The sequence below is a fragment of the Bos javanicus genome, chromosome 5, assembly GCF_032452875.1.
Source record: "Bos javanicus breed banteng chromosome 5, ARS-OSU_banteng_1.0, whole genome shotgun sequence".
NCBI classification, from domain to species: Eukaryota; Metazoa; Chordata; class Mammalia; order Artiodactyla; family Bovidae; genus Bos; species Bos javanicus.
In genome coordinates, this window is record NC_083872.1 from 92,271,504 (window position 1) to 92,295,509 (window position 24,006).

At 37.6% G+C, this 24,006-nt stretch overlaps 1 protein-coding gene across 4 annotated transcripts in view; it reads right to left on the reverse strand.

Moving 5' to 3' along the window:
* PIK3C2G (phosphatidylinositol-4-phosphate 3-kinase catalytic subunit type 2 gamma) overlaps positions 1-24,006 on the reverse strand; it is a 669,174-nt gene that overhangs the window by 365,641 nt on the left and 279,527 nt on the right. For all 4 annotated transcript variants that reach the window (XM_061417725.1, XM_061417726.1, XM_061417724.1 and 1 more), the window contains 2 exons: positions 22,749-22,812; positions 4,344-4,466 (listed from right to left, as the gene is read on the reverse strand). In XM_061417725.1, the coding sequence (XP_061273709.1) occupies positions 4,344-4,466; positions 22,749-22,812 (187 nt within the window). The remainder of the gene's footprint in view (positions 1-4,343; positions 4,467-22,748; positions 22,813-24,006) is intronic.

Consider the following 24,006-nt stretch of genomic DNA (forward strand, 5'->3'; position numbering starts at 1 on the left):
TAGAATTCAGTTTATTCAGAAATGTAAACTTGTATTTTTAAATCACCATGACAACCACCTACAGCACAATGTGTAAGACTGTATTTTTTTTTAAGACTGTATTTTTTATTTGTAGTTTGTTTATTGTGTATTTAATGGAAATATGTGAGCTTCTGGAATACAGTTCTAAAGAATGGAAAATTGTTTCCAGTGCTAGGTGGGAGCATGAAGTATAGATGGAGTACAACTGCATTTGTGATATAGTTCTTCATTTTGCCAAAACTTACATTTAGTAAATACTTAATTACTTCCTGGTATGGCAGGAAATAGTGTTTTGCTAGTTGACCTAAAAATGCAGCCAAGAAAAAGGACAGCTTCTGAAATTTGAATCTGTTGGCAGAAGACATATTTCTCAGTGTTTCTTTAGTTTTAGGTTTATGGTGGGTGGATAGATTGAAATAGTTTGGCATTATTAGCCATAGTTGGTTACTACAGAAATAATGTAAAATATACTTACTATTTGTGCTGATTTTCTTATATAGGTGGGCTTATAGTTAAGATACTTTGAGAAAAGGGATGGAAAAAATGTCTGAATAATGTTGAATAAACTTTGAAAAGGTACTCAAGCAGAATCTGTTTACTTGGGGATATTCAACTATTTATTTTGACCCTTGACATATATGAAATAAAACTGGTAAATGTAAATTCTTTTCTTCATTTCTATGTATGAATAGTCACATACAATTTAGTGCTCTTAAGTATAGAAGAAATGTGAAATATGATATGAGCTTCTCTCGATTATTGATTATTGTAATTGTCCATATTTTCCTAGGAAATACTTTGTTTCTCCTTGAAGGATTCTTTTGCTTCAGATATGTTGAAAATTTGATATTTTTGAGAAAACTGTCATTTTTGTTTATCTAGGGAGTTTCAGAAAATGAATGTTTAAAGAAAGCTTTTTCTTTAAAAAGCTTTTTTGTTGTTGTTGTTAAAGTGCTACTTTAACAGCATTTGAAATGCTTCATCCTAAAATTAGATTTTCCTCTTTCTTTGATCATTTGTTTGTTTCTACTGATTTACTGAGAGCAGGACATAAAAACTAAAGAACAGCCAAGTGGTCTTAACAGATGGGAAGACATGTGTCCACATTCATGTATCTGGTTTCCTACTCTAGCATTTATCATGAGGTTGGCTATAACCAATGGCCCAGAGATAAGAGAGTATTTAGTGGTACTTGGGTGAATTAAACTCTTCTTGGCCTCATGAGGAAGATTATAAAAAACTACTACAGCATCATCTCTACTACTTCCACTAATAATAATGGGTGGTAGTGGTTTACTTGCTAGGTTGTGTCTGACTGTGACTTCATGGACTGTAGCCTGCCACACTCCTCTGTCCATCAGTTTTCCTAGGCAAGAATGCTGGAGTGGTTTGCAATTACTTTCTCCAGGGGATCTTCCCGGCCCAGGGACTGAACCTTCATTTCCAGCATTGTAGGTGGTCTCCTGCATTGCAGACAGATTCTTTACCTCTGAGCCACTCAAAATATACTCTCATCTGGCCCATTTGTTAATGTTATTTCTGATTTAAGAACCCTGCAAATTCTGTTTTCTTTTTCTGTTTTAGAGATGAGGAAAACTGAAACTTGGAGAAGTTAATTAGTTTTCCAAAGTATATTCACCTGGCAAGTGGCAGATCTCAAATTCAAATCATCTCTGCATGACCCTATGCTTTTTGTATTTTATTATCAGCTCTAGGTATTTGTATTATCTCCAAAATGTGGTAATCTAAGAGAAATGAATAACTTGTTGCAAATTAATTCTCACTTGTTATCTTAACTTCAGCTGTTATAAAATCTTTTGTTGATATGAGACCTTTGCTCCTCAGTCACCACTGTCACTGTTCATGTAATGCAAATAGGATATTAAAAATTCTGAATTTATTACATCTAATTGCAACAAATACAATTGTAATTATTTATAATAAGATATAGGGAGAAAAACAAATACCATATATTAACACGTATGTATGAAATCTAGCAGGCTTCCCTGGTAGCTCAGCTAGTAAAGAATACACCTGCTATTCAGGAGATCCCAGTTTGATTCCTGGGATGGGAAGATCCCCCGGAGAAGGGATTGGCTACCCACTCCAGTGTTCTTGGGCTTCCCTGGTTTCTCAGATGGTAAAGAATCCTCCTGCAATATGGGAGACCTGGATTTCATCCCTGAGTTGGGAGGATCTCCTGGAAGAAGGCATGGCAACCCGCTCCAGTATGGCATGGAAACCTATTCCAGTATGGCATGGCCACCCACTCCAGTATTCTTGCCTGGAGAATTGCAACGGACAGAAGAGCCTGCTGGGCTACAGTCCATGGGGTCGCAAAGAGTTGGACATGACTGAGCGACTAAGCACGTGGAATCAAGAAAAATGGTAATGATTAACCTATTTGCAGGGCAGGAATAGAGACATAAATGTAGAGAATGGACTTGTTGATTGGGGCAGGGGTGGATGATTGTGAAGGAGAGGAGGAGATGAATTGAGAGTAGCATGGACATATATACACTACCATGTGTAAATAGATAGCTAGTGGGAGGCTGCTGTATATCATAGGGAGCTCAGCTTGGCACTCTGTGATGACTTAAAAGCGTGAGATGGGAGAGTAGGAGGGAGACTCAAGAGGGAGGAGATTTATGTATACATATAGCTGATTCACTTCGTTGTACAGCAGAAACTAACACAACATTGTAAAGCAGTTGCACTTGAGGAAAAAAAAGACATAGGAAGTCTGATAGTAAGAAATTACTGATTTTTACTAGTCACCTATTTGAAACAATGACAATTTATATATATTAGTATAATTGTCAACTTTGTAAATCAGTCTTTTTGAAATTTCAAGACTGGTGCCTTCAAGGTAATAGAATCTGTGCTCTTCCTATCCATATAGATAAAGAATGCATGCAGTCACTCTCTTTTATGAAGTTTCATATGTACTGAAGTGTGTTTAGAGGCCTGGGCTCAAATTTCTATTTTGCTGCTTATTAATGGGAAAACAGTGGAAACAGTGTCAGACTTTATTTTTTGGGGCTCCAAAATCACTGCAGATGGTGACTGCAGCCATGAAATTAAAAGACACTCCTTGGAAGGAAAGTTATGACCAACCTAGATAGCATTTTCAAAAGCAGAGACATTACTTTGCCAACAAAGGTCCGTCTAGTCAAGGCTATGGTTTTTCCTGTGGTCATGTATGGATGTGAGAGTTGGACTGTGAAGAAGTCTGAGCAAAGAAGAATTGATGCTTTTGAACTGTGGTGTTGGAGAAGACTCTTGAGAGTCCCTTGGACTGCAAGGAGATCCAAGCAGTCCATTCTGAAGGAGATCAGCCCTGGGATTTATTTGGAAGGAATGATGCTAAAGCTGAAATTTCAGTACTTTGGCCACCTCATGCAAAGAGTTGACTCATTGGAAAAGACTCTGATGCTGTGAGGGATTGGGGGCATGAGGAGAAGGGGACAACAGAGGATGAGATGGCTGGATGGCATCACTGACTCGATGGACATGAGTCTGGGTGAACTTCAGGAGTTGGTTATGGACAGGGAGGCCTGGCATGCTGCGATTCATGGGGTCGCAAAGAGTCAGACACGACTGAGTGACTGATCTGATCTGATCAAGTATTAGTTATTATCATCAGCAGTATCCTATCTTTTGACTTTATCACTTGCTAAACTAGCAACAAGATTGAACAATTCATTGTAACCAGATATCCTAATCTTTTTCTTAGGCAATATTCACATATAATCTACATCAGATTTCTGAGATTTAAAAGAAAAAATCATATAATGCTCATATAATGCTCATTTTTATAAATGGAAAACCCAGGAAATCATTATAGAATGTGAGATCATCAAAGCAGTGTGCCTTGAAGATTCAACAAAAAATACCACAAAAACTGATCTATTCTTTCCTGCATAAATGCTTGTCCAAGCAAGCATGGGTACCTACCTCTGCATACACTGGTGTGCATGAGAACCATTAATAGTCTATACAAACACTTGCCTGTGAATATTATTATATAAGCACATTCATCTAGGTAGGACTGTAGGATAGATTTCAGTCTCACTTGAAGGTTGTATTGTAGTTACACTTCAAAGGTATAAGAAATTTCCTTTTAATTCAATTATTTTGGTATAATAGAATTAAGTTTTCATTATCCCCAAATGATTGAAATATATATGAACAGCAACACATGCACACACATACACACACACATACATATATACCAGTTCATCAAAAGTCTTTCACTCTCCTTAATTAATTATTGAACTCAGGTTTAAAATAATTGCTGTGTAATAAATGAGTGTATTTACCTTTGGTTTTCTCTGAAGAATAAGATTTAGTTCATTTATAGCATCTGTAATTTGTTTGGTCTCCACACATCCCAGAACACTGCATATATTTTTTACTTCTTCAATAACATTGTCCACATTTTGCTGTAGATGAAAAGATTGATATCTTTTAGTTTATTGAAATCAAGAGGACACTAAGTTATCTTTAAACTACCTCTCTACCCAGGAAGAGGAAACAGAATAAAAAATGGTTGTTTCCATGTGAAAGATTCTCAGGACTGGTTACCCTGTGATCTAATCGTGATTTGCATTGAGTGAATGCTGAAAACTAGGACTGTCAGTCCTAGTTGATATATATCAACTCTAACATTGGAGAAGGAAATGGCAACCCACTCCAGTGTTCTTGCCTGGAGAATCCCAGGGACAGGGGAGCCTGGTGGGCTGCGGTCTCTGGGGTTGCACAGAGTCGGACACGACTGAAGCTACTTAGCAGCAACATTATCTGATATAAAACGGGAGAGAGAAGAGACAGAGACAGAGAGACTGAAAGTCTCTGGTTCCTGAAAAATACTTTGAAAACCAGACAAGTTATAGCAGATCTATGTAGAGTGCAGAATACATTTATTTTTGTAAGCACTGTATACGAGGGCAAAATTATTAAAAATCAGAGTTCAGAACAAACTTGGTACAATGAAGTTTGGTACTGGAGGTGTTATATAATCATTTGATTATATTATATTTCAGGCTTATGATGTTTCAAAAATAAAATCACTGATGACAAGTACAGTCCACAGAAATGACCAACTATTCTTAAAATCAAAATTTCTGTCTCTGCTTAAGATAGTTATACACAGACTTTGTGTCACAGTTCTAAGAGCTTTTCTTTTTTTTTTTTTTTTAATTTCTGAGCTTTCACATGTTCTTAAACTTAGCTTTCATTAAAAAAAAAAAAAAAGAAAAACTGCCCAATTTTGACCTTATTCTTTTTTGTTTTTTACTGGTAATTGTTTAGAAATCTCTCTTTTTTTCTTTAATTATTTGTGAATCATCTTTAACTCTATAATATTTTAATGTATTTTATCTATATCACTGTATCACTGTAAAGTTGGCTTTTCAAAACACATGAGCTCTATCAAGTCTAGAATCACAGTCATTCCAATGGAGAATTTCAGTGGAGTTTATTTCAAGAGAGATGGAAGAATTTTTTTTCACACAAAGATATGAATTCATAATACAAAAGATTTTAACTGTACTTATTCTAGATCATTTTCTTATCAAAGCATTATCAATATAAAGACAAAAAAGTGGGTATTATATTTAAGAATATAATTTTGTGTCTTTTATGGAAAAACAAAGCTTTTTAATATATCTCCAGTACCTTTTATAATGATTTTATAAACAGTGAAAACTGTTGACAAAAACCTAGAAAGAATGGCTAATTAATACACACAATCAGGACTCCACAATTATCACCAGACTTGATTAATGAGCTAAAAAGAAAATAAAACTAAACAAACAAAAAATTGAACTTAATTGGGTTCACTTGGATCTTAAATCTTCACAGATTAAGAAAATATAACTACTCAGTTACAACATAGGAAGAAAAATTTATTACTAATGCATGTGGAAAAAGGTTAGTTGTTTTATTTATGTGTGAAATAAATGAGTCCACATTGTGATGTGGCTGCCAGAAGAGCTACTTTATTATTAAATTAGAAGACATGTACTCCCCAGAACCGGAAAGTTAGAGCTCAGCAAATGTACGTAATCTGAACTAAGGTTAGTGTTGAGTACCACATTTGACAGTGAACTTAACAAATCGAATTTTCCCCAAAGACAGCAACCCAACTATTATTATGATATGAATATACTATTTCTTGTGAAAGAAATAATAAATTCTATTTCCAGGTCTGCAATAAGGTTATGTGTGATAAAATCCTGATTCTGTCCTATTCTACCTATGGACATTAACAAAATTATTTAACTTCCATGTATCTGAATTCCCTCATCTGTAGAATTGGAACAATAATAATTAATTATTATGACCCTGATCCTGGGAGGGATTGGGGACAGGAGGAGAAGGGGATGGCAGAGCATGAGATGGCTGGATGGCATCACTGACTCGATGGACATGAGTTTGGGTAGACTCCAGGAGTTGGTGATGGACAGGGAGGCCTGGTGTGCTGCGATTCATGGGGTCGCAAAGAGTCGGACACGACTGAGCAACTGAACTGAACTGATTATTAAATAATAATTAATTATTATTATTTGGAGAAGGAAATGGCAACCCACGCCAGTATTCTTACCTGGAGAATCCCATGGACAAAGGTGCCTGGTGGGCTACAGTCCATGGGGTTGCAAAGAGTTGGACACGACTGAGCAACTAACACACAACACACAATTATTATTAAGGTTAAATAAAGTAAAATAGGAAAAGTCCCTGGCAAATAATGTGGGCTAAATTTTAGTTTATTCATTTCAAATTAGTTCATTTTTATCCATTCACACAGATTTTTTGGTTTATAAGAGAAATCAGACACTGTTCATGCCCAGGTAACTAATAATATGAAAATTAAGAAATATTAAAACTATGATAGAGATGTATATCAGGTTCTGAGTGAATGAATTTGTTTTTCATTCATACATTCTTGGTAGATATGAGATACATGTGAATTTGTTGAAATCCATGAAATATTACTAGTTAAAATGCAAATATTGGATTGCTGGGTCACTCAATAGCTAATTTATTCCATCTGTTATTGTAGTCTTGTAGTGCCTCTTGTCTGATCTATTGATCTCATTTGATCTGCATAAAAATTCCGAAAGATAAATATTTCATTTTTGAGTGACTAAAATTGTTAGACTATGTTAAGTGAAATGTTGCCACTGTAGAATTAACTTGGTGACTAATTGGATTGAGTGCAACAGGGATATTGGATTGAAGATGTTTTCAAAATTTCATACCATTAAAACCCAAAGACAGAGTGCCATGAGTTATGGCAAAATATGGAGTTTTGGTGGAATTGTGATATGTTTTTATTTTTGATACACAGAGCTTGAGTTGCCAGTGGAAAAACCAAGTAGACTCAGCCTCTGGATACTGGGAAATGCAGCAGAGTTCTAGCTCTTGCAGCTGTTGGACTGAGCAAACATGGACACCTTACACACATACACACACACACACACACACACACACACACACACATTGTACACTCATATAAACACTAGCTGAACCACAAGAAAAAAATGTAAATCCAAAGTTTAGCCCAAAACAAAGATAGGATAAATCTGTGGATGGAGAAATTTAATGAAGGAATTTAAAGGCTGAGCATTAGCTTCAACATGGATATGTCAGTAGCCTGGGAAAATGTCAGTGGACTTAGATGCTGGTGTTTACTGCTTAGAATGGGACAAGTGCTGAAATTTTAGACCTAAAGCTATTGGTTGAGGTAGGAGAAGGGGCAGACCTGGGACTGAGATCCCTGACACTGGTTTGTCACCTGCAAAAGATGCGGAAAACAAAACAAAACAAAACAAAACAGTGTCTACTGACCAGGAGAACATTTGAGGAATTCTCTGTCAAGCTGGGCATTGAGTAAGGAAAATGATTACCTGAGGAACTGTTATGTGTAGCTATGGAGTATTAATTTGCACTACCCTTAGCAGGAATTTATGCCAAAATAATGCCAGTGCTGTTACTATTTTGGACTCAGGCAGAAGCAAATGCAAAACTTTTCTGACCCCAAACCACAAGGGCTTTGGGTGATCCATCATGAAATATTCTACAGACACAAAACAACAGAATTTGTCCCTGATTTCAAGAGATATCAAAGCTTAGATGTGAGTGTTATTTTCATAGAGATGATACATGACAAAGAAATTGGATTTGACTGTCCAAAAGGAAAATACAAATAGAGGAAATAAAAATGGAAACATAGGTATATACACTTCAGAACATTTAATATTTAGATGATGAAGGAGGAAGTATGGGTCACAGTTGGAGAACACAAAGTTTTGAGACATAAGCCATAAGACTACAGTTTAATGGGCATAAAGGAAATATAATAGATGGTACTAGGAAGTTTCAGTTTGGAAAATAGGAAAAGGAAACACAATCACTTTCAAGTATATGATGACCTTTCAAGTGAAAAGGGGATTAGATTTACTGTAAGTTCTGGAATGATAAATTAGAACAAATGATTGCACATTATTTTGGCTCTGTGTGAGATATTCAGTTTGGCTTGATATTTTGTAAAAATTTTTTCCCAAAATTGAGTAGGCTGCCTTTTGAGTAGAGACCCATGTTACAGTGTGCAGCCAATAAGGATGTTTAGAGGCAAATTTTGCATTAAATAGGAGTTTGAAGTAGACTACTTTAAATTCTTTCTAACTCTATGGATTAGTGAAAACTGACAATACTGCTGTGAAGTTATTTTATGTGCTATATTCTAACCTTAGATATAATTGATGTATCATAGACTCTGAAGGAGCACCAGTCTAATACTTTAGAGATTAAGCATATTTGTAATGTATTTTGAACACTGGAGAAGATTGCTGACAAACTTTCCTTCTCGTCTTTTTTGAAAGCAAAACCAAACTAAGAGCATAAGGTTCATGTCCCCCACCCCATCCCCTTAATTTAGCTATGAGGGAGACCAAAGTAATAATGTGTTTAAATCGCTTGTTATTTTCCAGGATTTTAAAAATAAATCTTAATTTCTATTTCTGTTTACGTACTAAACATTATCAAATTCAGGAGACAAACTGAGAATTTAGAATTATTTTTATTCCAGGTTCAGTGGTTAGTGCTATTATAAATTGCTCCTTAAAGATTAAAAATTGTCTTTGGAGTTTCATTTCAGCTTAAAATGTAGAACTTTGGACCCATTGTAGAAATAGAAAAAGGCAGATAATATACAAAGATCATAATTTTTCCTGACTGCATTAGAGATTTGAGGTCAAAAGGGGACCAAGTAGACCAGATTCCAAAGAGTGGCAGGCCCTGCCAAGGGGAGATGGAGCACAAAATGTCTTTGGCCTTTGGCAGAGCACTGGAGAACGAGATGACCACTATATAAGAGGGTAAGAATAAATCAGCCAAAATTTCAGCAGATTCTTAAAGGCTAGATGTGAGCAAGCATGTCAGTTTGAAATATCTGGGAGTTCAAGACACAAGGAGAGTTAACAGTCATTTGTAAGCTCATCTTGGACACCCACCAGTTGTTCAGGGGAAATAATGAAGACGGTGCAGGAAACTGAAGGTCCATTCACTGGCCTTCTAGGGGAAACCCTATTTCTGTAGATCTTCCTCTTAAAAGAAGCAAAAGCTCTAAGCTACTGGTTTATGGTACTAGAAAAATGATAATACGAGAGGAGACAGATATCCTCTGTGATCCTGAGCCCAGGCAAAAATCTCTTGCTTTGGAGGAAGGGAGAAAAAGCAAACAGCCTGCCTTGCAGGGATAGGTGGGACACAGGTTAAGATCCTTTGCTGGTGAGAGAATGGTTGAAGCAAAAACCTGTTGTTCCTGGGGAGGAGACTGGGGACCCTGTCTGGAGCCCAGGATCCCACATGGACACCAATCTGAAGTCAGGAACCACTAGGAGGAAGGACAGAAAACTGTCTCCTGTACAAGACTGAGTGCAGATATAAGGTACACTTTGGCTGCCAAAAAGTTCCAAACTTAAGGCAGAAATGCTCAGACAGTTCCAATCCTGAGATTCAAAAACACAGCCTAGGGCTGTTGTTGATCGTTACCTCAAAATTCCCTTTACTGTAATACAAAAATGAGTCTATTTTGAATAATAAACAATAGCAGAGTACACTAGTGTAGAGACAATAGTATTGAGAGAGATCATCTCTGTGACCTGGCAAATGGGCTGTTGAAAGCTGAGGAACAGAGAAAAAGACTCTAGTACTGCAGGTGTTCTATGTAAGTATAGGTGATGGTAACTAACCATTAGGGGAATTTGAAGCCTGAAGTGCCCTGACTATAATGATAGAAACACACACACACACACACACACACACACACACACACACAAAGCTCAAATCTTGACTAGATTTACCAACTCTATGTACAAATAACATAACAGAAGAGCATTCCCCATATCCAGATATGAATACAGTAAACCTCAGTCTCTAGTATTATTCTACATGGGATGTTTAGGACTCAATGCAAAATTAGGATCTATACCAAAAAACCAAGATAAAACAATCCATTGTCAGTAGATGAAACAACTAACAAAACCAAACTAATAAATGACCCAGATATTAGAACAATCAGACAAGGACTTTTAAGTAACTATGATTAGCATGGGACAAGACATAGTGGAAAATGTAGACGACAAGCATGAACAGATGGGGGTTTCAGCAGAGAGATGAAAACGATGTACAAGAGGCAAGTGGAAATCATAGAAATATAAGAATATACTTGATACTAGAGATGAAGAATTCTTTCAGTTGATTGAACATCAATCTGAGCATCAGATTGAACACAGTGAAGTAAAGTATCAGTGAAATTGAAGACAGATCAAGAGAAAGCATCCTACCAAAACACAAAAAGGAAAACGAGTGGGAAGAAAAGCCAGTACACATCATCCAAGCCTGTCAGAGGTATTTATGCATTTAGAGTTCTGGAAAGATAAAAATGGGGGAGAGATATATTTAAAGAGATGATGGCCAACATATCAAAATTCATAGGATTCCACGAAAAGTTAGAGGGAAATTTATGACTTTAAACTTTGAATGATTCTATGTTATTGAATTAGAAGAAATTGAATTTATAATAAATCCTTCCCATAAGGAAAATTCTATCAACAGATGGCTTCACTGGTAAATTTTATCAAACATCTAAGAAAGAAAGAAAACCAAATCTACACAAATTATTTCAGAATGCAGAGTCAGCCAGAGGGAACATTTCTTAACTTATTTTATAAAGCTAGCATTATTTCAATGTTAAAATCAAGCCACAATATTACAAGAAAAGTATAGACTGATGTCTCTCATAAACACAGATACAGATAGCCTTAAAAAAATATTTGCTAATTGAAGCCAGAAATATGTAGAAAGAATTCTAAGTCATTACAGTTCAGTTCAGTTGCTCAGTCCTGTCTGGGGTTTTTGCGACCCCATGGAATGCAGCATGCCAGGCTTTCCTGTCCATCTCCAACTCCTGCAGCTTGCTCAAAGCAATCCATCCAGTCGGTGATGCCATCCAACCATCTCATCCTCTGTCATCCCCTTCTCCTCCTGCCTTCAATCTTTCCCAGAATCAGGATCTTTTCCAGTGAGTCAGTTCTTCGCATCAGGTGGCCAAATATTGGAGCTTCATCTTCAGCATCAGTCCTTCCAGTGATATTCAGGACATTTCCTTTAAGATTGATTGGTTTGATAACCTTTCAGTCCAAGAGATTCTCAAGAGTCTTCTCTGACACTACAGTTCAGAAGCATCAATTCTTCAGCACTAAGCTTTCTTTGTAGTTCAACTCTCACATCCATGCATGACAACTGGAAAAACCACAGCTTTAAATAGATGGACCATTTTTGGCAAAGTAATGTCTCTGCTTTTTAATATGCTGTCTAGGTTGGTCATAGCTTTTCTTCCAAGGAGCAAGCATCTTTTAATTTCATGGCTGCAGTCACCATCTGCAGTGATTTTGGAGCCCAAGAAAATTAAATCTGTCACTATTTCCATTGTTTCCCCATCTGTTTGCCTTAAAGTGATGAGACTGGATGCGATGATCTTAGTTTTTTGAATGTTGAGTTTTAAGCCAGCTTTTTCACTCTTCTCTTTCACTTTCATCAAGAGGCTCTTTAGTTCCTCTTCACTTTCTGCCTTTAGGCTGGTGTCATCTGCATATCTGAGGTTATTGATATTTCTCTCAGCAATCTTGATTCCAGCTTGTGCATCATCTAGCCCAGCGTTTCTCGTGACGTACTCTGCATATAAGTTAAATAAGCAGGGTATCAATATACAGCCTTGACAAACTCCTTTCCCAATTTGGAACAAGTCTATTGTACTATCCGGTTCTAACAGTTTCTTTTCGGCCTGCCTACAGATTTTTCTGAAGGAAGGTAAGGTGGTCTGGTATTCCCATCTCTATAAGAATTTTTCACAGTTTGTTGTGATCCACATAGTCAAAGGCTTAGGCATAGTCAATAAAATAGAAGTAGGTGTTTCTCTGGAATTCTCTTGCTTTTTGATGACCAACAGATGTTGGCAATTTGGTCTCTGGTTCCTCTGCCTTTTCTAAATCCAGCTTGAACATCAGGAATTCTTGGTTCACATACTGTTGAAGCCTAGCCTGGAGAATTTTGAGCATTACTTTGCTAGTGTGTGAGATGAGTGCAATTGTGCAGTAGTTTGAACATTTTTGGCATTGCCTTTCTTTGGGATTGAAATGAAAACTGATTTTTTCCAGTCTTGTGGCCACTGCTGAGTTTTCCAAATTTGCTGGCATATTGAGTGCAGCACTTTCACAGCATCATCTTCCAGGATTTGAAATAGCTCAATTGGAATTCCATCACCTCCACTAGCTTTGTTCATAGAGATGCTTCCTAAGGCCCACTTGACTTCACATTCCAGGATGTCTGGCTCTAGGTGAGTGATCACACCATTATGGTTATCTGGGTTGTGAAGATCTTTTTTGTATAGTTCTTCTGTGTATTCTTGCCACCTCATCTTAATGTCTTCTACTTCTTTTAGGTCAATACAATTTCTGTCCTTTGTTGGGCCCATAATTGCATGAAATGTTCCCTTAGTATTTCTAATTTTGCTGAAGAGCTCTCTAGTCTTTCCCATTTTATTGTTTTCCTCTATTTCTTGGCATTGATCACTGAGGAAGGCTTTCTTATCTCTCCTTGCTATTCTTTGGAACTCTGCATTCAAATGGGTATATCTTTCCTTTTCTCCTTTGCCTTTATCTTCTCTTCTTTTAACAATTATTTGCAAGGCCTCCTCAGACAACCATTTTTCCTTTTTTGCATTTCTTTTTCTTGGAGATATTCTTGATCACTGCCTCTTATACAATGTCACGAAACTCTGTCCATAGTTCTTCAGGCACCCTGTCTATCAGATCTAATTCCTTGAATCTATTTGTCACATTCACTGTATAATAGTAAGGGATTTGATTTAGGTCATACCTGGAATGGTCTAGTGGTTTTCCCTACTTTCCTCAATTTAAGTCTGAATTTTGCAGTAAGGAGTTCATGATCTGAGCAACAGTCTTATGGCTCCTGGTCTTGTTTTGGCTGACTCTATAGAGCTTCTCCATCTTTGGCTGCAAAGGATATATCAATTTGAATTTGGTATTGACTGTCTGGTGATGTCCATGTGTAGAGTCTTCTCTTCTGTTGTTGGAAGAGGGTTTTTGCTATGACCAGTGTGTTCTTTTGGCAAAATTCTGTTAGACTTTGCCCTGCTTCATTTTGTAATCCAAAGCCAAACTTATCTTTACTCCAGGTATCTCTTGATTCCTACTTTGGCTTTCCAGTCCCCTATGATGAAGTACACATCTTTTTTTGGTGTTAGTTCTAGAAGATCTTGTAGGTCGTCATAGAACCATTCAACTTCAGCTTCTTTGAAGTTGAGGCATAGACCCGAATTACAGTGATATTGAATGGTTTGCCTTGGAATGGAATAGAAATCATTCTGTCATTTTTGAGATTGTGTTTTGGACTCATTTGTTGACTTATGATGGCTACTCCATTTCTTCTAAGGGATTCTTGCTCACAGTATTAGATACAATTGTCATCTGAGTTAAATTTGCCCATTCCAGTCCATTTTAGTTCACTGATTCCTAAAATGTTGATGTTTACGCTCACCATCTCATGTTTGACCACTTCCAATTTAGTTTGATTCATGAACCTAACATTCCAGGTTCCTGTGCAATATTGTTCTTTACAGCATCGGACTTGACTTCCATCACCAGTCAGCAGGTGGATTCTCTACCAATAGTTCCACCTGAGAAATCCCTTACTGTATCTATAGTAGTGCAAAAATTTTTCAAAAATTGAAAAGAATAAATGAGAAAATCATACACCCATATGTATAGGTACAGTGAGGGGCTTCCCAGGTGGCACTAGTGGTAAAGAATTTGCCTGCCAATTTTGGAGACATGAGTCTGATCCCTGGGTTAGGAAGACCCCCTGTAGGAGGAAATGGCAAACCACTCTAGTATTCTTGCCTGGAGAATCCATGGACAGGGAAGCCTGGCAGACTACATCCCTGGGGCTGCAAAGAATCAGAGTGACTGAGTGACTGAGCATACATACACACATAGATACAATGATGCCTGAAGATGGCATTGAATTGCTGCAATCTCATGATAAAACCTGAAGGATGAAGAGCTGAGTCTTCTGGATGAGCCAAGAAAGTGGTTTCTCAAAAGGGAAACTACTCCTAGTGAGGACACTATGAAGACTTTTGAAATCACAACCAAGGATTTAGAATATTAAATAAACTTAGTTGATAATGCAGTGACAGTGTTTGAGAGGATTGACTTCCAATTTTGAAAGAAGTTCTATTATCAGTAAGTACTATCAAATAGCATTGCATGCCCCAGAGAAATCATTCATGAAAGGAAGAGTCGACCAATGTGGCAGACTTCATCATTTTCTTAAGAAATTGCTGCGGCACGCCAACCTTCAACAGACATCAACATCAAGGAGTACCCTCTATCAGTAAAAAAGATTACAATTCATTGAAAGCTCAAGTGTTTGGGTTGATATTTCTAAAGAAGGGAAATGAAAAGCAAAGGAGAAAAGGAAAGATATACCCGTTTTAATGCAGAGTTCCAAAGAATAACAAGCAGAGAGAAGAAAGCCTTCCTGAATGATCAATGCAAAGAAATAGAGGAAAACAATAAAATGGGAAAGACTAGAGATCTCTTCAAAATAATTAGAGATACCAAGGGAACATTTCATGTGAAGATGGGCTCGATAAAGGACAGAAATTGTAGAGACCTAACAGAGGCAGAAGATATTAAGACAAGGTGGCAAGGATACACAGAAGAATACAAAAAAGATCTTCATGACCCAGATAATCACGATGGTGTGATCACTCATCTAGAGCCAGACATCCTGGAATGTGAAGTCAAGTGGGCCTTAGGAAGCATCACTATGAACAAAGCTAGTGGAGGTAATGGAATTCCAATTGAGCTATTTCAAATCCTGGAAGATGATGCTGTGAAAGTGCTGCACTCAATATGCCAGCAAATTTGGAAAACTCAGCAGTGGCCACAGGACTGGAAAAGGTCAGTTTTCATTCCAATCCCAAAGGAAGGCAATGCCAAAGAATGGTCAAACTACTACACAATTGCACTCATCTCACATGCTAGTAAAGTAATGCTCAAAATTCTCCAAGCCAGGCTTCAGCAATCTGTGAACCATGAACTTCCAGATGTTCAAGCTGGTTTTAGAAAAGGCAGAGGAACCAGAAATCAAATTGCCAACATCTGCTGGACCATCGATAAAGCAAGAGAATTCCAGAAAACAATCTATTTCTGCTTTATTGACTATGCCAAAGCTTTTGACTGTCTGGATCACAATAAACTGTGGAAAATTCTGAAAGAGATGGAAATACCAGACCACCTGACCTGCCTCTTGAGAAACATATATGCAGGTCAGGAAGCAACAGTTAGAACTGGACATGGAACAAAAGACTGGTTCCAAATAGGAAAAGGAGTACATCAAGGCTGTATATTGTCACCCTGATTATTCAACTTATATGCAGAGCACACCATGAGAAATGCTGGGCTGGATGAAGCACAAGCTGGGATCAAGATTGCTGGGAGAAATATCAATAACCTCAGATATGCAGATGACACTACCCTTATTGCAGAAAGTGAAGAAAAACTAAGGAGCCACTTGATGAAAGTGAAAGAGGAGAGTGAAAAAGTTGGCTTAAAGCTCAACATTCTTAAAACTAAGATCATGGCATCTGGTCCCATTACTTCATGGCAAATGGGGAAACAGTGGAAACAGTGGCTGACTTTATTTTGGGGGGCTCCAAAATCACTGCAGATAGTGACCACAGCCACGAAATTAAAAGACTGTTACTCCATGAAAGGAAAGTTATGACTGGCTTACACAGATAATTGAAAAGCAGAGACCTTGTCAACAAAGGTCCGTCTAGTCAAGGCTATGGTTTTTCCAGTGGTAATGTATATATGTGAGAGTTGGACTATAAACAAAGCTGAGCACAGAAGAATTGATGCTTTTGAACTGTGGTGTTGGAGAAGACTCTTGAGAGTCCCTTGAACTGCAAGGAGATCCAACCAGTCCATCCTAAAGGAGATCAGTCCTGGGTGTTCATTCGAAGGACTCATGTTGAAGCTGAAACTCCAATACTTTGGCTACCTGATGGGAAGAACTGACTCATTTGAAAAGACTCTGATGCTGGGAAAGATTGAGGGCAAGAGGAGAAGGGGACAACAGAGGATGAGATAGTTGGATGGCATCGCTGACTCAATGGACATGGGTTTGAGTGGACTCTGGGAATTGGTGATGGACAATGAGACCTGGCGTGCTGTGGTTCATGGTTTTGCAAAGAATCGGACACGACTGAGTGACTGAAGTGAATCAAAGCAAGAAATTATTTTTTAATTAAGGGACAGAAATTGTACGTTTTAAGACATAATGTAATTACACACTTACTACAGTGTAAACAGGAGAAGGCAATGGCACCCCACTCCAGTACTCTTGCCTGGAAAATCCCATGGATGGAGGAGCCTGGTAGGCTGCAGTCCATGGGGTCGCTAAGAGTCAGACACGACTGAGTGACTTCACTTTGACTTTTCACTTTCATGCATCGGAGGAGGAAATGGCAACCCACTCCAGTGTTCTTGCCTGGAGAATCCCATGGACAGAGGAGCCTGGTGGGCTGCCGTCTATGGGGTCACACAGAGTTGGACACGACTGAAGTGACTTAGCAGCAGCAACAGTGTAAACAAAACTTTTATACATACTGAAAAATCAAAAAAATTCATGTGACTCACTTTAGTGCCATGTTTTCTTTATTGTGATGGAATAAAACCAAATCTGAAATATCTGAGGTGCAAACTGCTAATGGATGCATACTTCCATGGTGAAAGGGCAAAGAAAAGGTTCAAAGTGGCTTTTCTTCAAAGAATAACTCTTATGGAGAAGCCAAGAGATATAAAGAGGCATATAGATAGATCTTAGGATACTGGCAATATTTTGTACCAAACTTATGTAATAAGATTGCCTATTCAGTTCTTTAATTTATGTGTGTGCACTCTTCATGTATTACATAACTCATTGCACAAATCTTAAGTCATCAGATTATTTCATTATTCTGATGAAACTCTTTATATCTCTCTTGAAAGTGAAAGTCACTTGATCGTTTCTGACTCTTTGCAACCCCATGGACTGTAGCCCGCCAGGTTCCTCTGTCTATGGAATTCTCTGGGCAAGAACACTGGCGTGGGAATCCATTCTCTTCTTCAGAGCATCTTCCCGACCCAGAGATCAAACCCAGGTCTCTTGCGTTAGCAGGCAGATTGTTTACCATCTGAGGCACCAGGGAAGCCCACTTAGAATACAAATTACTTTGGGTAGTAATTATCTTCCTTACTGAAGATCTTTCATTGTTTCTTCTTATTCCTGTCTGGCAGTGTTCTATACATAGGTTTGACTTTTAGTAGTTTCAATCTGCCCCTTTTTTCTGCTAAGATAAGTTCCAGTTCTGCAAAGGTGTTTTACTTCCTTTTTATCCTGACTTATCTCCTTCATTTCCTTGACTTCTCCTTTTGTGATCTTTTAGCTGGTCCATGCTACCTATTCATTTTACTCTATTTTCTAATGATTATTTTTGCTCCTTTCCCTCCTATTATATTCTGTTGTGAATGCAAACCAGTTTTGTGACATTTTTGTTTTGGATCATATACAATCCTCTACTTTAGTGACAGTGTTAAAAACAGTAACTCTAATAACAATAAATCAACTTGTACTTATCTTTTACTTCAACATTTTTTATCTTCCAGCCAGTATATAGTATTAAGCACATTACATCTACTGCTTTGTTAATTTTTAACAATATTATTTTACTATCTTCACTCTAGTAGTGAATAATATAAACTCAAGGATTGATGAATTAAAGCCTACCCTGTGGCAGAATGTTTACACATACATTTGGAATCTCTGCTCCTAAACTCTTGTCTTTACTGCCACTCTGGTTAAATTATGTTTGAAATTGGAACTTCTGAAAATCCAACAGTCAGTCTGCTTATTACTAAGAAAGCTATTGTCCTAAAAATACTAAATATATATTATCAGATCCCTGTGTGCCCACTTTCTTTCTCCTTATAAATGGAATTTTTGATTTCTGTTTAGAGGCTAAAAACTGTTAGATTTTGGTCTTGAGGATGGTGTGAGAAAAGAATTATTCTGCCTTCCTCATTGAGTTAGTTACACCTGAACAATAGAGAGGGGCTTCCCTGTTGGCTTAGTGGCAAAGAATCTGCCTGCAGTGTAGGAGCCTTGGGAGACTTCTGGCTTTGATTCCTGGACCAGGAAAACCCCATGGAGGAAGACATGGCAATCTACTCTGGGATTCTTGCCTGGAGAATCCCGTGGACTGAGGACCCTGTCAGGCTACAGTCCACAGGGTCGCAAAGAGTCGGATGTAACTGAAGAGACTTAGCACAGACACACACAAACAAATGAGGTGCATAGAGGTGCCTTTTTCACTTTTTGTCTGGTTATCTAGTTGGTACAGCCTCTGAGTCATGTGCTTGAAGGTAAAATGTTTGGAGGCTCTTAGCTCTTTTTATACCAAGCAGATGTTTCATGAAGCCAACCTACATTTTGAAGCATGGCTGGATTTTTTTCAATCCAGATCCATTTGATCTACAATTAGTTCATCAGTTACTAGATCCCAGTGTAAGTGTGTCCTCAGTGATTGGGATTGCTAACTTTCTCTAAAGGTCCTGCTTGGCATTTAAATAAAAATTTTGGAGACAATGCATTAGAGGCTACTAGGAGACAGCAACTTTGAATCAGAAGCTGATTCTTCCACCTAATGGAAATCTGGCTTTTCACTGCTTTCTCCTGGAGATTTACCTCTCTGTGTGCTTTATGTGAAAATGCTCTTTCCAGCCAGATTGTTAGCAACTTCAGAGCATGGTTCTGACTTTGATTTCTGTTGATTCCATTAAATAAATAGTTTAGTAATTTGTACTAAGTAAGCATTAAGTAACACCTCCGGGGAAAATTCTTTCTCTTTCTTCTGTTCTTAATTTCTCCTAAATGTTAGCAATGAATTCAGAATATAGCATGAATACGGAAAACATTCCTTAATTATTAGTAGAATAGAATAGAGGGGGGAAAATTGCTGAAAGGAAAAGCTCTATGTAAATTACTTACAAAATTAGCTGTTTAGCAAGCATAAGTTAGGATACACAATCTGAAATGTGTCAAATGTAAAATATGCCAATAGCCATTGCTGATGAAACAAAATATTTGGAAATTTAAGTTATCCATATTATTCAGTAATATTCATGGCAAATTTATTTGACCTGCTTGTTATTTTGTCAAATCATATAATAATTCAAGTATGAGGAAGATAAAAACATTATTCTTCAAATTGTTAACTATTTTCAGTGTTGATGAAATGCTACTTAATGCACTTGTCAAACAAACAGAAAGTGCAATATTGTAAATTGATAATATCACAGTCTGTTCTCACTTCTTAGATATTTAGCTGTTGATGCTTCATAGGAAGAAATGTCATTTAAAAAATTCATTGGTTTACAGAGAGTTCATGTGGAAATTTGCAGACATTCTGGCCTATTTATAAAATAATTCAGATGTGGTGATAATAACTATTTGCCTGTGATAATATAAAGACAGTATTTCTTTGATGGTTTGCCAACTTTTCAGTTGTATTGGAAAAATTGCTTTCTTTCAAAAAATGATTTCTTTTAAAGTATTGGAGGCCTCATATATAAGTGATATGACCAAACCACTGCATTTGAAAATTAAATTAATTATCATGGATCTGTTATACATGAGCAGTACTAAGACACTTAGGTAATTAAAATTCATCCATAAGTAAGGTATGATAACCTCCACAGTATATCTGTGTATAGTCAAGAGACATAAATGACATGGGAATGGAGCCTTAATATGCCCTGGGTGCCTGATATATTTCAAATTCTACACTAGGAAGAATGGCAGTCACAAAGAAATAGTAATTATGACACTTTTATGAAGTTTAAAACAATGTAAATAATTGTGAATTGTTTGCACATTCCACATTTTAAACTTCCAGATTCAGGCTAGACTCAAGAAAGAGTGGAATTAGAGTGAGAGGATTACACTTCGGGAAGGAAGACGAGTTGTGTATTTGTCATCACTGTATCTTTACTTATTTACATGGAATTCATGTGTGAGTTTTGTATCTACATCAAGAAGTGTAATTTATTATTTTCAGAACTGTTTACTGTTTTTTAATATTGGGGATAGCAATTTAATATTGCTTAAGATCTGTACCCTTTGTATAGATACCAAGAGTCATTTGTTTAATGAAAAAAGAAGTCTTCACTTGTTTTAAAAACATTCTCTTACCTCATTTTCTGTAATCATACAGTATTTTATCTGTGGAAGACTAATATGTATGCTGAGCACATCAGGAGAAATGCTGGGCTGGATGAGTTACAAGTTGGAATCCAGACAGGCAGGAGAAACATCAACAACCTCAGATATGCAGATGATACCACTCTAATGGCAGAAAGTGAACAGGAACTAAAGAGCCTCTTGAGGGTGAAGGAGGAGAATAAAAAGCTGGCTTAAAACTAAATATTAAAAAAAATAATAAAAACAAAACTAAGATTGTGGCATCCAGCTCCATTGCTTCATGGCAAATAGAGGGGGAAAAGGTGGAAGCAGTGACAGATTTCCTCTTCTTCGACTCTAAAATTACAGTGGATTGTGACTGCAACCATGAAATCAGAAGACAGTTGCTTTTTGATAGGAAAGCTTTAAAAATCTAGACAGTGTGTTGACAAGCAGAGACATCACTCTGCCGACAAAAGTCTGTATAGTCAAAGCTATGTTCTTCCCACTGGTCATGTATGGTTGTGAGAGCTGAACTGTAAAGAAGGCAGAACACCAAAGAATTGATGCCTTTGAACTGTGGTGCTGGAGAAAACTCCTGAAAGTCCCTTGGACAGCAAGGAGATCAAACCAGTCAATCTTAAGGGAGATCACCCTTGAATACTCGTTGGAAGGACTGATGCAGAAGCTGAAATTCCAGTATTTTTGTCATCTGGTGTGAACAGCTAACTGAGTGGAAAAGTCCCTGATGCTGGGAAAGATTGAGGGCAAATGACAAGAGGGTGCCAGAGGATGAGATGGCTGGATGAGATCACTGATGCAATGGACACGAACTTGGTCAAACTTCAGGAGATGGTATGGGACAGAGAGGCCTGGTGTGCTGTAGTCCATGGGATTGCAAGAAGTCAGACATGACTGGGAGACTGAAAAACAAAAATCCTTCCCTGGAAGAACACACTGTAAGAAATGATTTGCTTAATAGTGACTACAATTTGGGTGCCTAATAGGCATTAGGTTAGACTGAATCCATTATCTTCCCTGCCAAGCTAGCTTCTCCTACCTTCACTGTTTAGTTAATTAATGTCTCCATGTGGTCAGTCAGCCTCCAGGAGTCTGGAGATAGTCTAGGCACTGTGTTCTTTTGTTGTTCACAGTTTTTCACCAAATCATGTAAATTGTACATTTTCACCTTTCATGAATCTGTCCCTCCTCTCCAACCCCATGTTAGAGCTTTTGTCCATGCCCTCCTCATCTCTTTGGGTTAATGAAATGTCCTATAGTCACCCATCTGTCATTATGCTGCCCTGCATAATGGCTTTATGTCATCAGCTGATAAATTAGAAAATCATTAAATTGTCCATAAAATGTCCTTAAGACCATACATAACTTGGTTCCTGCTTCTCCCTTTCATCTGGTCTTTTCCTAGGCATTCACCTTGAACCTTAACATTCCAAAGTTTCAAAAGCATACAGCTTCTGACTCAAACCAGGCTATTTGCTACCTGCTCTATTACTGTTGTTATTTGCTTTAAGTTATCCCTACCTCTGACTTTCCTTCACCACACCCCTCCCCTGGCTGACACACTCATTTTTCAACACTCAGATCAAATAAGTAAAATCGATAACCCTCTTTTGTGTGTCCTATATACACATAGGTCTTTCACAGTACACATGACACTTTATTACATACATCTGGTTACTTGTCGGTTTTGCCATGATAGAACGAAAGCCATTAAAGTGTAGATCCTCTGCTTTATAAATCTTTGTATCTTCAGAAATGTGCAAAGTTTTAGAAAAAGATACATATATGCTTATTGGATCAATTAAGTAAGTAACAAAAGTTAATACCTGAGTTTTCAATAAGTATTTCAGGTGGGAGTCATATTTTTGGATTACTGTTGAGAGACACTGTCTGGAAAGAAAAAAGAGCTTTGTTTAAAATTGAGTGGGAAAACATTAAATTTAGCAAGTTTATCACAAGTATTGTTTTGCCCATGATTCTATAGCAAATGTGGCTTAAGGATTTCTGTTGATGTAATTTTAAATATCATTTTGCATGTCTTCCTTAAAACCTCTGTATAACTTGATAGGCTACAAGCATATTTAAAAACCTTAAAACTCCGAAGAAATTTTTGACATCTTAAGCAAGCCTCTCAAAGGCTGTTCATTATAAGAAACTACTTTTAATTCAAAATGTCAGTTGCAAAGGGATTCATAAGGAGATAATGACAGATACATCAAGAAATATTAAATATGCAAAAATTTGCAGAGAATTGCTTTCAGAATTAAGGACATATTTATCATAGGTGGTGTTGTATTTGATCCCAAACCTCTGTGTTTTCCTGGTATCTTTGCCTTTTTCCCTAAGCTCCTCTTATTGCTTCAGCTTTATCTCTTAGGTGGAATAGATGTGAGTTGAGCAGGGATTCTTCTGGCTTCACTATTCAAAATTATTTTCCCAAACGTTATTGACTTTCCCTTCCTATTTGTCTTGAAAACTCCTGAATTGAATCAAATAACGAAATGTATAACACAAATTCACAATGTTAAAAACACACCAATATATTTTATAGTAGCAGGTAGCCCTGTTCAATCCCCCGCCCAACTCTGAGTGTCTGCAGCCAACCCTGTTGCTACACAGGCACCTGCAGCTGGTCTTCACAGCTGGGTGTGTGTGTATATGTACACGACCAGCTCCAGCAGCAACTGCTGTCTGCCATTGGTCCCTATCTGGAGGCACGGCTGAGGATCACAGCAGCCTCTGCAGCACTGCAGACCTCCCACAGCACTTGCCAAGGACCACATGGTTGTGGATGCCGTGGAACCCTGTGACCTGAGCTGAGCAGACTTTGTGTTTCTCCTCCCCTCCAGACCTGGAGTTGTCTCACAATTCTGTGCTTGGTGCCTTGCACCACTACACCCAGGGTCACAGCACATTTCAGGGTACCCTTGCCTGTGAGTGAAGGTCTTTCCATACTGAAGCCAGCTCATACAGTCTAGAAGAGGTGACTGCTGCTTCCTCTGTACAGACAGCTATGCAAGGCTGTGTGCAGTGAAAGTGTTAGTTGCTCAGTCATGTTCAACTCTTTGTGACCCCATGGACTGT